Below are 19,387 nucleotides of genomic sequence, written 5' to 3' on the forward strand. Positions count from 1 at the left end.
CTTTTCTGTATGCAAACAGTAAGTAGGACAAGTACTTTTCCCAGTCCCGGTCTCCTGACCCCACAAAAGTCTTTAACATATGCTTTAAAGTCCCATTAAACCTGTCCACCAGCCCATTAGTTTCAGGGTGATATGGGGTAGTACAGACAGATTTCACTCCACAGTAGGCCCACAGATCTTGGATCAGCTCAGATATAAACTGTGTCCCTCCCTAGGTCTAAAAGTATTTCTGGTGGATATCCTACCCGGGAAAATATTTCCAGCAGGGCAGTGGCAATTTTCTCTGTTTCTATTGAGGATAGGGCTACTGCTTCAGAATATCTGGTAGCAAAGTCCACCACTGTCAATATATGTTTCTTCCCAGTCTGGCTAGGGATATCCAGAGGCCCCATTATATCCACAGCTATTCTCTCAAAGGGCTCACTGATAAGGGATAAAGGTTTCAGGGGAGCTAAGGGGTGATCTTGGGTTTTACCCACTCTTTGGCACACATCACAGATTCAAAAATAGTCAGCTATGGCTCAAGATACTCCCAGCCAATAGAAGTTCTTTGTCAGTCTAGTGTATCTGCAGGTCACCCCCTGATATCCTGCAAGTGGAATGTCATGTGCAGGAGTTGTTCTCTTTATGCTTTGGGCAGAGGGGATCTGGGAAATTATAGACTGGTGAGCCTGACGTCAGTGCCGAGCAGAGACTATTATAAAGAACAAAATTACGGAGCATATTCAAAAGCATAGATTAATGAGACAAAGCCAACATGGATTTAGTGAAGGGAAATCTTGCCTCACCAGTGTACTACATTTCTTTGAAGAGGTGAACAAACATGTGGATAAAGGCGAGCCGGTTGATATTGTGTATCTGGATTTTCAAAAGGCGTTTGACAAAGTACCTCATGAAAGACTCCAGAAGAAATTTGAGAGACATGCTGCCAAGAGGGGGGGGGGGGGGGGGGGGGCAGGGGGAGCAAAATTCCCTGGGCGGCGCCGGGGTCAGGCCGCCGGCATTGCAGTCCCCGGTCTCACCTGCCTGCCTCCTCGGCTCCAGGCCCCCTGCATTCAAAGCGGCAGTCGCAGATCGCCTCTCTTCTGGCCTTCCCTCCCTGTGTCCCGCCCTCGCGGAAACCGGAAGTTATATCAGACGAGGGTGGGACACAGGGAGGGAAGGCCAGAAGAGACGCAATCTGTGACTGCTGCTTTGAATGAAGGGGGCCCGGAGCTGTGGAGGCAGGCAGGTGAGACCGCAGCGGCGGGGGGCGTGACGGGGGTGGAGGCGGGGCGGCCTTGCCCCGGGCCCGGCCTAGTCTCTCGGCGGTCCTGGGAGGTAGTGTCCTATTGTGGATTAAAAGATAGAAAACAGAGAGTAGGGTTAAATGGTCAGTAGTCTTAATGGAGAAGGATAGATAGTGGGGTTCCCCAGTGGTCTGTGATGGGCCTGCTGCTTTTTAACATATTTATAAATGATCTAGAGATGGGAGTAACTAGTGAGGTAATTAAATTTGCTGACGACACAAAGTTATTCAAAGTTGTTAAATCGCGAGAAGATTGTGAAAAATTACAAGAGGACCTTACGAGACCAGGAGACTGGGCGTCTAAATGGCAGATGACGTTTTTATGTGAGCAAGTGCAAAGTGATGTATGTGGGAAAGAGGAACCCGAATTATAGCTACGTCTTGCAAGGTTCCACGTTAGGAGTCACAGACCAAGAAAGGGATGTAGGTGTCGTCGATGATACGTTGAAACCCTCTGCTCATTGTGCTGTGGTGGCTAAAAAAGCAAATAGAATGTTAGATATTATTAGGAAAGGAATGAAAAACAAAAATGAGGATGACATAATGCCTTTGTATCGGTCCATGGTGCAACTGCACCTCGAATATTGTGTTCAATTCTGGTCACCGCATCTCAACAAGATATAGTGGAATTAGAAAAGGTACAGAGAAGGGCGACGAAAATGAATAAAGGGGATGGGACGACTTCCCTATGAGGAAAGGCTGAAGTGTCTAGAGCTCTTCAGCTTGGAGAAAAGATGGCCTAGGAGAGATATGATAGAGGTCTATAAAATAATGAGTGTAGTGGAATGGGTAGACGTGAAGAGTCTTGTTTACTCTTTCCAAAAATACTAGGACTAGGGGGCATGCGATGAAGCTACAAAGTAGTAAATATAAAATGAATCTGAGAAAATCTTTCTTCACTCAACGTATAATTAAACTCTGGAACTCATTGCCAGAGAATGTGGTAAAGGTGGTTAACTTAAAAAGGTTTGGATGGCTTCCTAAAGGAAAAGTCCATAGACCATTATTAAAATGAATTGGGGAAAATCCACTGCTTATTTCTGGGATAAGGAGCATAAAATGTATTAAATGTATTTAACTTTTTTGGGATTTTGCCAGGTGTTTGTGACCTGGATTGGGCACTGTTGGAAACAGGATGCTGGGCTTGATGGACTTTTGTTCTGTCCCAGTGTGGCAATGCATATGTACTTATAACTAAATAGGCTATAAGCCCCTAATGCAGTCCATTGGTTTTCTTATATTTTCTTTTTATGATGACTTATACTTTGCCAAAACTGAAAACTCTTATCTCTTCTTTCTTGTGGATAATAAACGGAGCTCATTGTGAACACTATCCACCCTAAAAGGTTGTTTTGTGCCTGTACATGAGGAATTGTGATATTGCATAAATAAGTGTGTGTTTCTGTTCCAAGGCACGCATCCGAAGTTTATGTAATCCTTTCAAGAAAGCCATTTAATTATTAAACTTATTAGTGGAACATAACCACAAAGAAATGGTATGGTCGCATTTTCAATATTGTAATACTAGAGCTCAGATAAGGAACAGGTTATTTTGAGTTCATCTTCACTGGACCAAACTTGCTCTCCTTGTGCCATCACCATCCAGTTAGATAGGCAGTGTCTTAAAAGATAGAGGATAAAGAATGTTATTTGTATTTATTTTATGGCTTAAATTTGAAAATACAGTGAGACAGAATAATAGAATTCAGTAACATCATGGGAGCAAGTAGGTGGATATGTCTGAAACATTTAACAAAGCTGAGATGAGAATATATACCCAACTGGGCATTTAAAAGTCTACCCTTTAATGATGCTGCATGCTCAAAAATCATAGGCAGTTAGTCAAACATTATCACATGCACACCAGAACAGGCATCCATATACATATTGGAAAAGTAAATAACAACTTCTACAGAATACATCCAAAACTTAATATTTATGTTTAAAAATAATCTTTATTCAGAACAAGTTGGTAGATAAGCTTCATATAGAACAAGAAACACTAGTGAATATTGAGCACCTAATTCTCATAACATGCTGTCGTTCTGGTGGCCCTCTACTAGGTGAAAAAAATCTCAGTACAGTGCATTCACTCTGCAGCTCCTCACTACCTCTCTACTCTCATCTCTCCCTACATTCCTCCCTGGAAACTCTGTTCACTGGGTAAATCTCCCTTATCTGCACCCTTCTCCTCTACTGCTAACTCCAGACTCCGTTCCTTTTATCTTGCTGCACCATATGCCTGGAATAGACTTCCTGAGCCGGTACATCAAGCTCCATCTCTGGCTCTCTGGCAGGTCTTCAAATCTAAGCTAAAAGCCCACCTTTTTGATGCTGCTTTTAACTCCTAACCCTTATTCACTCGCTCAGAACCCTTATTTTATCATCCTCACTTTAATATTCCCTTATCTCTTGTTTGTCCTAATTAGATTGTAAGCTCTGTCGAGCAGGGACTATCTCTTCATGTTCAAGTGTACAGCGCTGCGTACGTCTAGAAATGATAAGTAGTAGTAGCAGTACCAATACCAGTACAGTGCCTGCTATGGTGTCCCTATAACTAGCCTCTCCAAATGACACACTGACAACGATTTAGGACAAATTCCTACTCTAAGCGATGAAAGGTTATTCCGTTGTGATAGTTCCTCTGTGCACATGAATATGCTGCAGAAGTCGGCATGTTTCTAAATATAACTGAGATAAAATAACAATGAACAACGACAACGTAGATACAACAGCTGGCAACCGCCTTGCTTGTTTTGGATGTACCAATACGCCGGATGCTAGAGAAACCGGCTTCGGCTTTGTGATGTTATGCCATCTCCCGTTCTTTCTACATCCTCATTGGTTATTAAATCGCCTTGGTCCTGCCCCCTTGAACGCAACTTTTTCCTTCTCCAGCGTCCCGCGGCCTTTCTGACGCAACTTCCCGTTTCCGGTAGGGAGAAGACTTGAGGTAGGATGGTGGGGGCTTAGGGGGTGTGAGCGTGAGGGATGAGAAGTGCTGGTCTGGATTGCGGATGGGGAGAAGAAGAGATCCCTTTCCTCGAGCGTGAGGGCAGTCAAATGCGTGTGTTCTGGTATCTCTGAACTAAGGGTCCGCGGAGGACCAGGAGACGTTCCAGAGGAAGTGAAGGCTTGATGGGAAGCTGTCCTTTGGTGGGCCCCACGCCTCTCCTAAAGGTTTAAGGTGGCACATAAGGGTTTTTATCTGTGGTTCGGGGCTGGTGGGTGCAGGAGCATCCTCATTACTCTAGTCCCGCTAGCTATCCTGAACAAAATGGTACCCCTAACAGTAGCGCAGTGAGACTACTGCTAGGTGTCCAAGTGGCGGGTCTGGAGGGATCGCCCCAGCCCCCATTGGCTCAGGATCCCTTGGAGTGACTTGTGGTCTCCGGAATGGGGTGTGAGGGAAGGGGCTGGATTGGGTTTAATGGTGATGGGGAGAGAGATTGAGGTATGGAGCCTCATGGACCATTAGGGAGTAGGGGTCTCCTTGGGGAATGGGTCTGGGGGTTCTTTGATTTGGGCCAGTGTCCTTTCAATATAGGTTGCCATCACTTTGCAAAAGAGCACATTTTTCCTTTTTTTTTTTTTTTTTTTGATGTATTGCCGCATCCTGGAACATGTGAAGTATTCCATGTTGAACTTACATAAGGAGACAAATGAGCATAGAGGTTATTTGCATTTCCTAGCTATATTTTGCAGAATAGGTACTACCCTATGAATAGTACAGTTTTCTTATGTGAACTATAGTATTGTCTGAATCTCGCAATAATGTGCATGATTGACTTATTCAAATTCAAACTGTTTTTGTGAGATTTACATTGTTTCTGGGGTAAGATGGGGCTATTCCAAATCCTTTGTTCTAATTGTGCCAATTTTAAACTTCTGCAGTGCAGAATATTTATATATTTTATGTGGTAATTTGTATGCTTAGTAATTGTGTGGTCTTTGGTTCACCATGGTGGTTAAACTTTATTTTCACAGGATGCATCATTTGGATACAAACCATGGCGAGTCCTTCAGTAATTTCCCCAGGCCTACCAGAGACCATGTGAACAGGAGTTCCGACAACAGTGGGGTAATGGCTATTCGGAGACCCACATACTGGTTGGAAATGAGAGGAATCAAAACAGGTGCAAGTGGTTTGTATTCTGGCTTGTTGCACCAGTTTATCTGGTATCACATAGGATGCCTCTGATAGTCGTATTCACCTCCTCCATTATTTGTGCTCAGGTTTACTAGCCCTCTTATTAGAAGCAGAAGAAAAGAAAGTATGGATGTTTTTTTTTTTCTGACTTGTTCCATTTTGGAAATAGGTTATGTATTTTAAAAATTTCTGTTCTGCCTAAAAACTAAGTGGAATATCAACATACATAACTAAGTCACCAAAAGCAAATGCCAATACATATACCTTTTCAACATCCTGTATATGACCCCCACCTTGGCCGATGCTAAATTGTTACAGAAAGTGGAGTTGCACCCTGGTGTGGTGATTCTCCTGTCTTCGAATTTGCTGAGATGTCCATAGTTTGCAGACCTAGAGGGGCTTCTAGCGGAAGAAGCATTGGTATTTCCTTGGATGAGAGTCCTTAGGTCTTCTATCACCACTAAGCCTTGAAACGCATCTCGCCTTTGCATTACAGCTTGGCCCTTGAGAGGGCACATCTGAGCAGGGCTGTGAAGTCGGTACACCAAACCTTTTACTCCGACTCCTACTGAAATTAGGCTTTAAATTTTTTGTTCTGGTTCTAAAGTACTGGCAAATATAACTTATAAGTATTTTTTCCCCTGGATCATAGAAGTATAAAATGATAAATTTAATGTATATTGTAAGTTTTTATTTTGAAGCTTATGGTTATGTAGATGGAGTTATGTTCAGCCTTTCTAGCCTAATGGTAGGTCTGGAAGCTCTTTGAAAGGGTGGTGCATGGAAAGGGGGCTCGCATAACCTTCAAGCCTCGGTCAGATTTTATTTTTCTTGCAGAATGGGATGAAGAAAGGCTTTGGCATCAAGTTCCTTGAAAGCACAGGTGGCTGCTGTGGCTTCTTACTGGGGTTGAGTGAATTGCTTAGTTTGATTTCTTAATTCATAGATGGTTTCAAGAAGATGTAATTATTTACTGTTGGGGTTTCCCTTCAGTTAAGACTATTCGGTTTAAGGCTGCGTATGCTCAATCGTTTTTTTTTTTTTAAGCTGTTCACTATTGGAATAATCTTCCATGTGAAATACGGTTAATGGGGGAATTTTATTGTTTCACAAAGCTTTGAAAACGTGTTTGTTCTCTAGGCCTGTGGGGTTTTAAATATTTTTATAAGCTTGTAGTGAATTATGTTTTTTTTTTTGTCTGTAATTCCTGATGCTTTATCAGTTTATTGACTGTAACTCGCCTTGAATCCATATGTAGAGAGTTGGCAAGAGTTAAATCTTTGATAACATAATGTTTGATGTGCCCCTCTGGAATTTCTGCTTGGTCTTTGAAGGTATAGTCAGCTGTTCCCTTTGCGCTCATCAGGAAGGTGACCATAAAGGATCTTACTTTGAATGTGGTGTTTCTAGTGTCAGTTTGGTTCCAGAAGATTTTTGGAGTTACATGTGTTGTGACATAGTAACATGACAGCACAGTCCGTCCATTAATTCTGCTCAGCAGTCACATTCCTTATGAATTCACGATTAAGCTAAAAATCCAATCGTATTACTAACAACCTTTTACTCGCTAAATTCAACTTTAAGATGTCTTCCCCTCTTCCACTGAGATAACACAAAACCTGCATGTCTGCCCAGCACTGGCCCCTCCCAACTTCTGGAGTTGTCGTCATATCCCCCTCCAGCACATTCTGCTCTGTCTTGTGTAAACACTTCCCACACTGCTTGGCTGTGCTTCGACTTTCCCAGACCTGGGCCCAACTCCACACCAGGTTTACTAGGTAACTCTAGATACTTGGCAGTTCAAACAATATCAAACCAGTCAGAAATTTCCTGTATTAAGAATAGTCTCTTCCCTGGGGCTACATGCCTCCCCGGGCTTAGTACATAGCTCCAGCACTCTTATAGCTTTAACTCAGCAACAAAAAGGAAAACAAACAAAATAAAAAAGCTCTTTTCCAACAGGTATTAACCCAGCTGAGTCCCACAGTCCAAATCCTTCCCTCCCCGAGTTCATCAAGTCCACTAATCCTTGGGCAAAAGTTCCAGCACTTTCCCCAGCAAAAAGGTTCCCCAAGGTCCATTCAGCAAAAAGCCCCAAAGTTCTTTCACCAAAAAGTTTCACAAAGTTCATTCAGCAAGAAGGTTTTGCTTCACGCCTCCCACTCAAACCCAGCAAACCCTCCCCTCAGAGCAACCTGAGGAAAGGGGACCCCCCTCCCATTCATATCAGCCATTAACTCCTGGTATCCTCCCCAAGGGTCACGCTTGAGCCCCAGGCCAGGTGGAAGCTACTTCTCCAGGTAACCCGCTCAGATACTTCTCTGGGCTTTTCCCTCAATGAATTGAATTAATTGGTTCATCAAGGTTGCTATCAGGCCCTGAGATTGCCCCTTTTCCACCCGGGCTAAAGCAGAAATATCCATGGGTTCTACCTGCATCCCTTCACCAACCTCTTTAGCCTCGGTAGTCACCTCCTCAGGCATCCACTCCATAGGCTCTATCTGTCTCTCCGCTCTCCCCAGTTGCGCCCAATCTTTATCATGAGCCTGCTTAAAATCCTCCTCCTCCCCCCTGGGAACCTGGGAGTTGTAGTCTGGCTCACCTTCTCTAAAGGAGTCTAGTGGCCTCTGGGAGTCAGGGGCATTGCAGCGCTGATTAGCCTTCCTAGAGGATTCAGGTGATCCTTACCAAGGATGCTGGGATTGGTAGTCCCTCCACTGTTCCCACCCATGCCTGCCTCTCCAGTGCCCCGCTCTGGAGTTCCGGCTCCTAGATCTGCCTAACCCCTCACAAGTGTCACACTTGCCATATACAAGACACAGACTTTAGAAGTCTGTCTGGCATGACCTTACTTCCCCTCTGCTGGAGTTGCTGTCCAAGCATCACTCCTGCCCATCATAACACATCAACAGCCATTTGGTCATTTAAGATGTATCTTGATTTGACCTCTTTCTAATTAGGGGTCTTGTAGATCAATCCTGTGCATTTTTGAATTTGTCACTGTTTTCATCACCATTTTCACTGGGAGGGCATTCCAGGTATTCCCCATCCTCTCTGTGAAAAAGTATTTTCTGATATTATCTCTAAGACTGCCATCCCGCGGTCTCAATTCATATCCTTTGTTTCCCCATCTCTGGAAAATTTGTTTTTATATTAATACCTTTCAAATATTTAAGTGTCAGTATTATATCTTCCCAGACCCTCTTTTCCTCTAGGGTATATGAAAGAATTTAAATTTACCACCACCTTCTGTTATTTTGTCAGTCAACCTATTTCTAATCCATTAGTTTTGTACCTAATCCTGCTGAATTTATTCATGAGCCTTCTATGAGACACCATGTCACAAGCTTTGCTGAAATCCAGGTAGACCTGCAGGGACTCTTTCTTGAGGTTTGCCAAGGAGGTGTATATTTGGACAGTTTCCTCCTTTCTTCCCAAGGTGTTTTGGTCCTTCTATGTCATAGGTGGTGGCCTTCCTAGGTTTTTGGTGGGAGGATTGGGGAGAGGAGTTTTCCCTTTTAAGACTTCTGGATGTCTGTAGAGGGTGATGCTGTGGTATCTAGAAGTAGAGAGCAAAGAAGCACAAGGAGCCTTCAAGTTAGGGGTGTCTCAGCTATGTTTTATTAGACCCGACACGGTCTGTGTTTTGGCAAGGAACGCCTGCGTCAGGGGTCTAGGTAAATATGAATAAAAAATATTAAATATAAACCATAATTACAAATATAAATGTAACAAAAACAATAAAGACATACATAAAGGTAACGATGCCATGAACATTCATTAAAAAAAAAAAAAAAGTTTGAAAAACTTTGCTGTGCAGATATAGCTATATTTTACAATTATTTTGTTAAAACATTCAGAATTATAACTTTATTATATAACTTAAGCAGGGAAAAAAAACTTCAACATATGAGAATGAAATGAAAGCTGCATATGCTTAATACCTATTATTGGTATATATTGCCAAGGATATCAATCAACCATTTTCTTTATTAACTTTAGTCTTGGAAAAGACAAAATCTGCTGGAAACTAAAGTGAACAGAATATATATGAAGTGACAGGAAAAATAAAGTTGAAATGTGTTGGTGCGAAGGTGCAGGACATACCAAATGAAATGCAACATAATATATTGTGGACCAGAAGATAATGAAATGAAAGAACGGATAATTTGACATTCAGTAAAAAAAATAAGTGCTGGTGCAGTTGTGCCTTACTTTCAAATAATAGTTAGTATTGTATAAACTTGGATAGCGACTTGAGTAGCTGCTAACGTGATGGCATAGTGAATGTGTAAATGATAGTGATTCTAAGACAGTGATCTTACAATGGATGTGTAAGTGATGCAACTTACAACGCTGTTAAAAGAAAACATCAACAAGCGTTAAATATTTTTAAACAGTGTGAGTGAAAAAATACCAGTGACTACATATATACTGAAGGAAAAATGTGATAACATAAGGTACCTCATCTGAAAAGATTCCAAAAACTGTTAATGCGGGAACTAAAACAGCACAGCAGGAAAAAAAGCGGATATTAAAATGCTGTTCAGAATAGACGTGAAAGTGGAAAGATTATAAATGGATGGGGAGAAAATCGCCAATATACTTATCAAATAAAATTCCAATGGCAAAACTTGCCGTACTGTGCTAATCAAAGCTGCCGTGTATACTTCCAAAAATAAGAATAAAACCTGAAGAGCAGGAGACCCGATACATTAAGAGACTTAACTTGCAATGTCATGACGTGTGACATCATGGCACATGGAAGGTCGCTAAAACTAAAGGGTCAGTGCAGCGATGAATATTATAGGCATGAAAAAACTGACATTGCAGCTAACATTTTACAGTGAGTATATGAAATGAAAAATGGATAAAAAAAATATATACATACACACACACACATATAATCTCTCTATATAAAAGGCAACCCCAACATTCTGAAGCCTCCACGGAAGTTGAGGCGCCCAAGATATCCGGTTTGCACTGGAGTGTCTGCACCGCCCTCGTGTCAAAACGTCATGACGTCGAGGGCGGAGCTATGACACTCGACGAGGGCCGAAACGGAAACGCCACAGTGAACAAGGCAAGTAGCTCAGAGGGACGGAGGGAGGGGGCCCCTTGCTAGCGCCCGTTTCATTGCGCTCAGAAACGGGCATTTTTTCCTAGTATATATATACATATACATACACACATACACTAGCCGTTAAGCCCGTTAAAACGGGCAAGATTTTTGTTTTTAACAATGTAGTGGAACAGCAGAAGAAAAATGAGTTGGATGTCCAGCATTTCTTTTCTCTCCCTTCCCATCCATCCATCTGCATCTCTTTCCTCTGTGTTCCCTCCCTTTCATCCATGCCCAGAATTTCTTCTGTCTCCCCTCCATCCATGAGCATCTCCTTCCTGTCTTCCCTTCCGTCTCCTCTATCCATATTCAACAATTCTCCTCTCCCCCTGACCTGCCCTCCCCTCCATGCATCCATGCCCAGCAACCCTCTTCTCTCCCCTGGCCTCCCCTCCATCCACCCATGCCCAGCAACCCTCCTGTCTCCCCTTTTGTCCCCTCCCCTCCATCCACCCATGTCCAGCAACCCTCCCCTGCCCCCGTGTCCATCAACTCTCCTCTGCTTTCTTTAACTCCTGTGAGTCCTCTCGTCAGCTCGCCTCCAGCACAGTGTTCCTTTCCCTCCTGTGAGTCCTCTCGTCAGTTCGCCTCCAGCACAGTGTTCCTTTCCCTCCTGTGAGTCCTCTCGTCAGCTCGCCTCCAGCACAGTGTTCCTTTCCCTCCTGTGAGTCCTCTCGTCAGCTCGCCTCCAGCACAGTGTTCCTTTCCCTCCTGTGAGTCCTCTCGTCAGCTCGCCTCCAGCACAGTGTTCCTTTCCCTCCTGTGAGTCCTCTCGTCAGCTCGCCTCCAGCGCAGCATTCCTTTCCCTCTCTGTTCCATCCTCTGACATCATCACGTCTTGACGCGGGGGTGGGACAGAGAGGGAAGTCTCTACTGTGCATTTGTGGGTGAGTCGGTCACCTCGTTTATATAGTTAGACACACACACACACATATCTCTCTATATAAAAGGCAACACCAACGTTCTATGAAGCCTCCAGCCGGAAGTGTGAAGGGGGCGAGATATCCGGTTTCCCTATGAGTGTCTGCCCCGCCCTCTCTGTAACACAGTCGGTGAAGGAAAACAGCAGAGCATGAAATCAAATCGCTGGCTCTGTAACAGTGAAGGACTCGGAGGGGGGAGGGGAGAGAGGCCAGAGGGCAGGGACACACACACTCCCACATGCACACAGAAGAAAACATTGCTAGCCCCAGTTTCATTTGCATCAGAAACGGGGCTTTTTTACTAGTATATATATATATATCACATACATTGAATGTGAACATGAAGAAACATATTTGTTTAGTATGAACAGAAAGAGATGCCTTGACCTGAATGAAACAAAGTGGATATTGTATGGTTTACAATCATTGTACCCCCCCCACCCCCCCCCAAAAAAAAAAAAAAAAAGTAGTGTAGCCATCAAGTCTCTTCCAGAAGAAAAACAGGAGGACAACTAAAGGATATAACAATTTATTCTGTGAAGGACCCGACAGCACCATGTTTCTGCCTCAGGAATCTGTTTATAAGGTCTCAATGACGCGATACTCTTCAAAGCAAAGAAACTCCAGTTGGGATGCTTTGAAGAGTACCGCATCTTTTTAAAGATAGCGTGTCTTTAACTGACATAGGTCATACCTCATTGCGACGAACATCACTACTACAAGAAGATTTATATTTAGAATGCTATTTTGGTGCAATTATTTATATTGTTTGGAAAGAACAGTTATGTCAAGTGAAATATTTTATAGTGACTCCTGAGGCAGGACTTGTGGCTGAAACATGGTACCTTCAATGGACACATTGGTGGACAGCTGTAAACAGATGTATTTCTGGACTAGTCTGGTTGGACTTGAAAGAAAATTAGCAGATAATTTAACTAAAAGAAAAAAAAAATTGGTCTTATCTGAAAGTTGTAATAGTAAGAAATCTTACACATTTTTGTAGGCAAAAACTGGAGACTGACTTAGCACAATATTTCATTAACTTCTTTCAACTGAAGATAAAAATATTGGATATTTTATCCAGTGTGACTGACAAAGGGGAGGAAGAGAACTACAGACAGATGACCGGTTTGAGGTGGTGGGATGTCCAGCTATTTCCTATGGTTTACTCATTCTATTTTAACAGGACAGGCATGTTGACAGTTGGTTATGAAATTTGCAAAGGGAAGTTGTCTTAGATCCCTGTCCAACAACTTTAATAAAGGAATGCCAGAAATATTATTTGATTGGATAACAATCCTGTCTCTGGAAGAACTAAATTTCTCGGTGCAAATGGGTAAAATGTTTGCTCCCTTGTTAAAAGCGGATAAACTGGGATGCTGCTACCAATAATTACTGGCAAGTGGTTGATTTTTTGCCAACCTTTAGCTAAAATTGTTGAGGTAGCTGTGGCAACACAACTGCAGGATTATTTGATCCAATACCAGATATTAGATCCAATGTAATGTGGTTTCCATGTATTTAGTACAGAGACCTTGTTAGCGTGCACTCATGACAGAAATTAGATTATTATTGGCTAAAGGGAAGCAAGAATTTATTATGCAGTTAGATCTTTCAACAGCTTTTGTTGAACCATTATTATGATCAGTAGACTGAGTGAGATTGGCTTGGTAGATAGTTTTGCAGTGGTTTATGGGGTTCTTAAAGAATATAACCCTTCAAGTCTTTTGGGAAAAAGATTTGCATCCATGGTTTGGCACATGCCCCAAGGAGACACACAGGATTTATATTTTTTTCACCCATTTCCTTAGTGTCCTTCCAGGCCAGCTCAGAAATTGTGGCTTAGGCCTGTCAACAATGGATGAAGAGGGAGAAAGAAAGTAGAAAGGGTACTATGCAGCCATAGAACACTCAGTATTTCTCAATTTCTGGTGGATGGTGCAGTTCTGTGGTTAATCAAACCAGATGAGCTCCTATTCCCATAGTCACTGGTTTTAGTTGAGCTAAGCTTCCTGTAAACATAGAAAGACTTAAGCTACAGTACTGAGGAAAGCTTATGGAAATACTTGGAGGTGCCAGGTCCCTTCCCATTTTGTAGGGCTGCATTTTAATCACAGTTAACACAATCACATTGCAGCATCTCTTCCAAATATCTTTTCTGCTTTCTCCCAACCCTTGTCCTTAGTGCAGTCTGATATCTTCCTCCCCCCCCCCCCCCCCCCACTGTCCCATTTGCAATTCAACATCTCTCACTTCCCTGCACCAGTCTGCCTTAAAGGTTGTCTTCTGTTGGTCCTCAGAATTGGTAGCATTGCACATATGCTGCCTGTGGCCTGCTCTGAAGCTTTTCCTCTGACCCATCCTACCCATGCAAAAACAGGAAGTGATGTCTGAGGAGGCGGAATGGGCCAGAGGGGAAAGTTTTGGAGCATTCCACAGGCAGCATATGTGCAATGCTACCACTTCTGAGGACCAACAGAAGGCCGCTTTAAGGTAGACTGGTGGGGGGATTGAGAGGGGTGGCAAATGCTGCAGCTGAACCCTGGGAGGGGTGTGAGCTGCAAACCTGCAAGCTGAACTGGAGGGGCTACCAATGGAAGCTATGGCTGAGGCAGTGAGCTCCATCAGCCAAGTGAAGATTTTTGCTGCTCATCACCAAGTTTGTGTTGCTGCTTGTGGGAGTGGGGTGGAGGGAGGGAGAGATAATGGATCTGGGGGAAGAGGAAAGGGAAAGAAAGAAAAGAGAAAAGGAGAGATGTTGGTTCGGGGGGAGGAGAGGGTGGTTGGTTATCAGCCCTTTAGGGAGAGGGGATGGGATTTGATATACTGCCTTTCTGTGGTTACAATCAAGCAGTTTACATATATATGGGTACTTATTTTGTACCTGGGGTAGTAAAGGGTTAAGTAACTTGGCCAGAGTCACAAGGAGCTAGAGTGGGAGATTAAAAGAACAAACAAAACAATTTTTTAATTGTGTAAATCGAAATGCAGCCCTAGTATTTTCCCCTTGTGGGAGTTTTATTGGGGTTGAGGCAGCTTGAAGGAGTTGTCAGTGCAGCCTATATTTTCTACAGCGGAAAGGCTTCTGGCTTACTCGCTACATTTATAGGTTTTTCTTTGTGGTGGTTGGTTAGTTATCTATTCTGGGCGGAGTACAAAAAACATCCATAAGCAAATACCATAAAAATTAAAAAAAAGTTTACACACCTTACAAAAATAACACAAAAACATAATCCATATTAATACAAATAAACAAACAATTTGGTGTAAGAGCAACAGTCAATATTGGACGCTTTTGCTGAGGACGTATTAACCACTCACTAAGGGCCTCATTTACTAAGCCGTGCTAGAGGCACGTTAGTGCTGTTAGCGCTCTAACCATTAGCGCATGCACTAAAAACACTAGCGCACCTTAGTAAACAGGATCCCTAAGACATTAAACAATCTAGGAGCAACAGTTAACACCAAGGGATGCTGAGGAAATATTGAATGCTTGCTGAAGCAATATTTATTTATTACATTTATATCCCACATCCCAAAATTTGAGTTCAGTGTGGCTTACAAGAAACAGTATAGGATACATAAAGAATAATGCATAAGAAAGTAATTTTGTTGTAAGAATCCAGTTTTACAATACAGGGTCATAAACATACTGGGATAGCTATGGATGTTCAACATTTAGAAAATATGGTCTTTTCAAACCTTTTTAAAATAATTAAAATTTCTAGTAGCTCTGTTTCTTGAGGTAATGAATTCCACAGGCTAGGCCCTATAATATAGAAGATCGAATTTCTATATTCATCAAGATATACCCTCTTAAATAATGGAACATATAATTACAGTACATAAGATTCTTATGTCGCAGCCACCCAATAGGGTTCAGTGTGGCTCACAAATAAGAGATGGGGCAGTCGCTGTGAACTAACAGAACAAGTTTAAAATAAAAATTATCCCCTATACCACCTTTAACTTAAAAATAAGCTTTAAAATAATTCCTTTTATCAATACTGCCAATAGAGTAGAGCCTAAATTACCCTAAACATTTCTTAAAAAGTTGAGGGAAGCAGATCTCAATGACCTAGATGGTTGTTGCAAATGTAAAGTAGAGGTAATCACAGGAGAAATTTTGTTTGTCGAAACTTTAAAAAACAGTAACAGAATTTTATGCTGTATTCTTCAACTAGAAGCCAGTGTAAATGAATAAGCACAGGAGTAATATGATCCAAACTCTCCAACCCAAAAAGAACTTGGGCAGTAGCATTCTGTGCAATTTGAAACAACCTTAGAGCATATTTTGGCAATCCTAGTAGCAAGGCATTGCAATAATAAAGTGAGGTGTAATTATACTGAAATTTTTCAAAAGTCAATCTCTCAACAGCCTAATAAGCTTAAGTTAAAGACTAAACTAATCAATTTAGCTACCTGCAGGATCAATAATAACGCCTGATGAACGGATTATCGTACTAAATAAGATACAGTTCATCTATGCAAAAAATCTGGAGCATCAACCAGTTGAAAACTAGACATTAATATAAATTAGAATTATTAGCCCTCATCCACTGTTCAATAGTTCTCAAATATAGACACAACTTAATACTTTCTACCACAGTATTTTCTGTTGTAAAGAAAAATTGAGATGTGATTTCTCTTCATTGTGGTTATGGTGTCTTTCAAAGTCATTGTATCCTGCTTTTCATCACACTATCTGATATACATCAATTTCACAGTGTATCGTAGGTTTTCTTAACCTTGCAGTATTAGCTCTTCAGTATAGGCTAGGTTTCAGCTTCTTAGTAGAAGCTATATGTCAGTTTAATTGTTTTGGCTGTTCATCAGCCTCAAATGTCAGTTTTTTAACCTAACATTCTCGGCTGTATTGCAGTCTCGGCCATACTTTACCCTTGCAATACCAAATGTTTTTTAATCTTTCAGTAGTTCTATTTCAGTCTCGTGGTGCCTTTTTATGTTTGTGCCTCTGTGTTCTGTTGTGACCTTTCAGTGTTGGCTGACCTTCAGCCTCTCAATGTCTCTTTCCTGGCTACGTTGTGCTATGTCCTTCAAGCCTTGGCCTCTCGGTATATTTGGTGACACAACTTCCTTTTTATCAGTATTTCTTCAATTTTATTCCTCTACTGCCTTCAGGATTGATCTCCCACCCTATTTGTGAACTGCTTTGTTAATATCCCAAAAGTTCTGGACTGGTCTGGTAGGACTTAAGGAAGGAGAAATTATTTCTTACCTGATATATTTTCTTTCCTTTATTCCTACCAGATCAGTTCAGAAACCCACCCCTATAGATTCTTACATTTTGTTCCATTTCTTTTTATTACACAGTCTGTTCTGCTTTATTTTGCAGTTTCTCTGCTGTATCTTCATTACGTTTTACCTTCATTGGAGATCTCTCTGACACTACTGTGCATTAGCTGAATTTCAGCAGAGTTCCACAGCTCCAGCCGCAGTTGCTGATCTGTATGCCAGAGTGCAATAGCTTGGAGACTTAACATTTGCAAATAGTAATTGAGTCCACAGTGTTAACATATATAGATTATTGAAACATGGTGTTGCTGAGTATTCCAGATAGGCAATCAAAAGGCTTTAAGTGACACATAATGTGGCAGCAAAATTAATCTTGGCTAGTAAAGGACTGGATTGTGAGACTTGATATTTTAATCCAAATCCAATCTTTCACAAAGCAAGAAGTGCTGTACTGAATAGGCTTCAGAGTGTTTCTTAAGTGGGCACTGTTATATTCCCCCTGGGTGGGTTGGGATTATTGGGTGTTAATCTTTCAAGATGGCCAGGGATCATAATAACCCAGACGCCGGTCATCTGTTCTGGTAAGGTAAGGCAGGGGAGAGGGGTAATCCGGAATATATTCGATAAAGTTGAACGATACACAGGGTTGTGAGGTTGGAGGGTAGTGGGAGGTTTATCACAACAAAAAGAGGATCATGTGTTACCCAGTTGTTGCTGTAAGTTGCTTATTATTCTGTTATGCTTACTCATTATCTTGTAGCTGTTTGATGTTATTGCTTGGACTTGTTGCTTAGTTGTTTGATGTTGGGTGTATTTTATTTTGATCCTGAATAAAAACCGTTAAACTGTAATCTAAATCTATTAGTTTCTATTGAAGACTAGAATTGAATTTAAATTGCTGATCAAATGTCTTTAAGATTTTGGATGGGCTTAGCTCTGAGTATTTAAAATTTTTTATCTCTGCGTATTCATTTGAAAAACTACGTTCAACCCAGGAACTAAAACTTGTTGAATTGACAAGGCAATGTGTCATCTAGTAACAACATGGAAAAGGCCAAGAGATACGGAATAATCTGCCAACAAATTTAAGAATGGCCAATAATTGGCTCATTTAGACATTTGTGGAAGACTTGGCTATTCGAGAAATATTATGATTGAAGAACAAGTCTGGTTTCTAGGACTATTTTAAATGTAATAAGTTTGTTCTAGGATATGTTTTATTTGGGAAATATCTGGGGTTCTGATTATGATGAACAGATCTATTTAAGCCCAGTTTCTAACTGCGTTTATTAGAATTGATTGTGTTTTTATATTTTATATGATTGGACCAGAATTCACTGTAATGTTTTGGCATTTATTGTAACTTGATTGAAATGTTTCTAATTTTGACTGGAGTTCATTCTAACTTAACAGGAACTTGCTGTAATTCATCTGAACCTTTTCGGGGAAGCAGTCTTTAAATGCCCAGATGAAATTAAATTAAAAACTAGCTTCCTTAAGGTCTCTTTTACCAAACTGCACTATTGATTCCCTGATGTGGCAATTGCTAGCATGGCTTGGTAAAAGAGGCCCTAAATTTTGAGATTTAACACCTCTGTCCTGATTCCGCGTGTGTAGTCCTGATTGCTTTCTCACATCTTATTGGGGTATGCTGCAGTTTCTTCTTCAAATTTCAAAAATATGTTTTCCAAGGTGTGAAATCTATGTAGATTTACCTCAAAGATTTAGGGCCATGTTTACTAAGCCACGCTATAGGTACACTAACTTTTTTTAGCGCATGCTAAATATTAATGTGCGCTAACGCCAAAGACACCCAAAGGAATATATTGGTGTATCTAGTGTTAGCGTGCGCTAAAAACGCTAGCGCACTCTAATAAACAGGGCCCTTAGCAACATAGTATTTATCAAGGCCCACTGAAATATAATTAGTTGTTCTCTTTTAACAGATAACTGAAATTTGACCTATTTATTTTCTCGACTTCCCTTCCATCCAATAAGTACATGACCTTCGAGCAGTCCCAGCATGGAGATGCTTTATAAAGCCTAGTATCCTGTGTCTAACAGTGGGCTATCCAGGTTGCAAGTACCTGAAAATATTGCAAAAGAGTAAAACAGATTTTATACTGTTTATGAAATAAGCAATTGATTTCCCCCCAAATCCATCTTAACAATGGTTTACGGACTTTTCTTTCAGGAACTTGTCCAAACCTTTTTTCAAACCCTGTTAAACTGCTGTGGCCTCATTCTGGCAATGAATTCCAGAGCTTAATTTTACATTGAGTGAAGAAATATTTTCTCCAGTTTTTTTTTTTTTTTTTTTTTACTTATACGTAGTAGTTTCATTGTGTGCTTCCTAGTCTTTTTATTTTTGGAAAAAGTAAACAAGTGATTCACATCTACCTGTTCCACTCTAGTCAGGAATTTATAGATATCTGTCGTATCTCCCCTTAGCCATCTCTTCTCCAGCTGAAGAGCCTTAGCCGTTTTAGCCTTCCTCATAGGAAAGCCAGCCCATCTCCTTGATCGTTTTGTTGCCCTTCTGTTTAACTTTTCTAATTCAGCTGTATCTTTTTTTTTTTTTTTTTTGAGATGCCATGACCAGAATTGCACACAATATTCAAGATACGATTGCACCGTGCAGTGGTACA

At 41.3% G+C, this 19,387-nt stretch overlaps 1 protein-coding gene across 4 annotated transcripts in view; it reads left to right on the plus strand.

Moving 5' to 3' along the window:
• Nucleotides 1–4,184: 4,184 nt before the first annotated feature.
• ZNF512 (zinc finger protein 512) overlaps nt 4,185–19,387 on the plus strand; it is a 99,258-nt gene continuing 84,055 nt past the window's right edge. The window contains exons 1-2 of one of the 4 annotated variants that reach the window (XM_030198576.1): nt 4,185–4,241; nt 5,276–5,424. In XM_030198576.1, coding sequence (XP_030054436.1) covers nt 5,277–5,424 — 148 coding nt within the window. In that variant the 5' untranslated portion in view covers nt 4,185–4,241; nt 5,276. The other 3 variants (XM_030198577.1, XM_030198579.1, XM_030198578.1) reach the window with 3 other exon arrangements.

Source organism: Microcaecilia unicolor, chromosome 3, assembly GCF_901765095.1.
Source record: "Microcaecilia unicolor chromosome 3, aMicUni1.1, whole genome shotgun sequence".
NCBI classification, from domain to species: domain Eukaryota; kingdom Metazoa; phylum Chordata; class Amphibia; order Gymnophiona; family Siphonopidae; genus Microcaecilia; species Microcaecilia unicolor.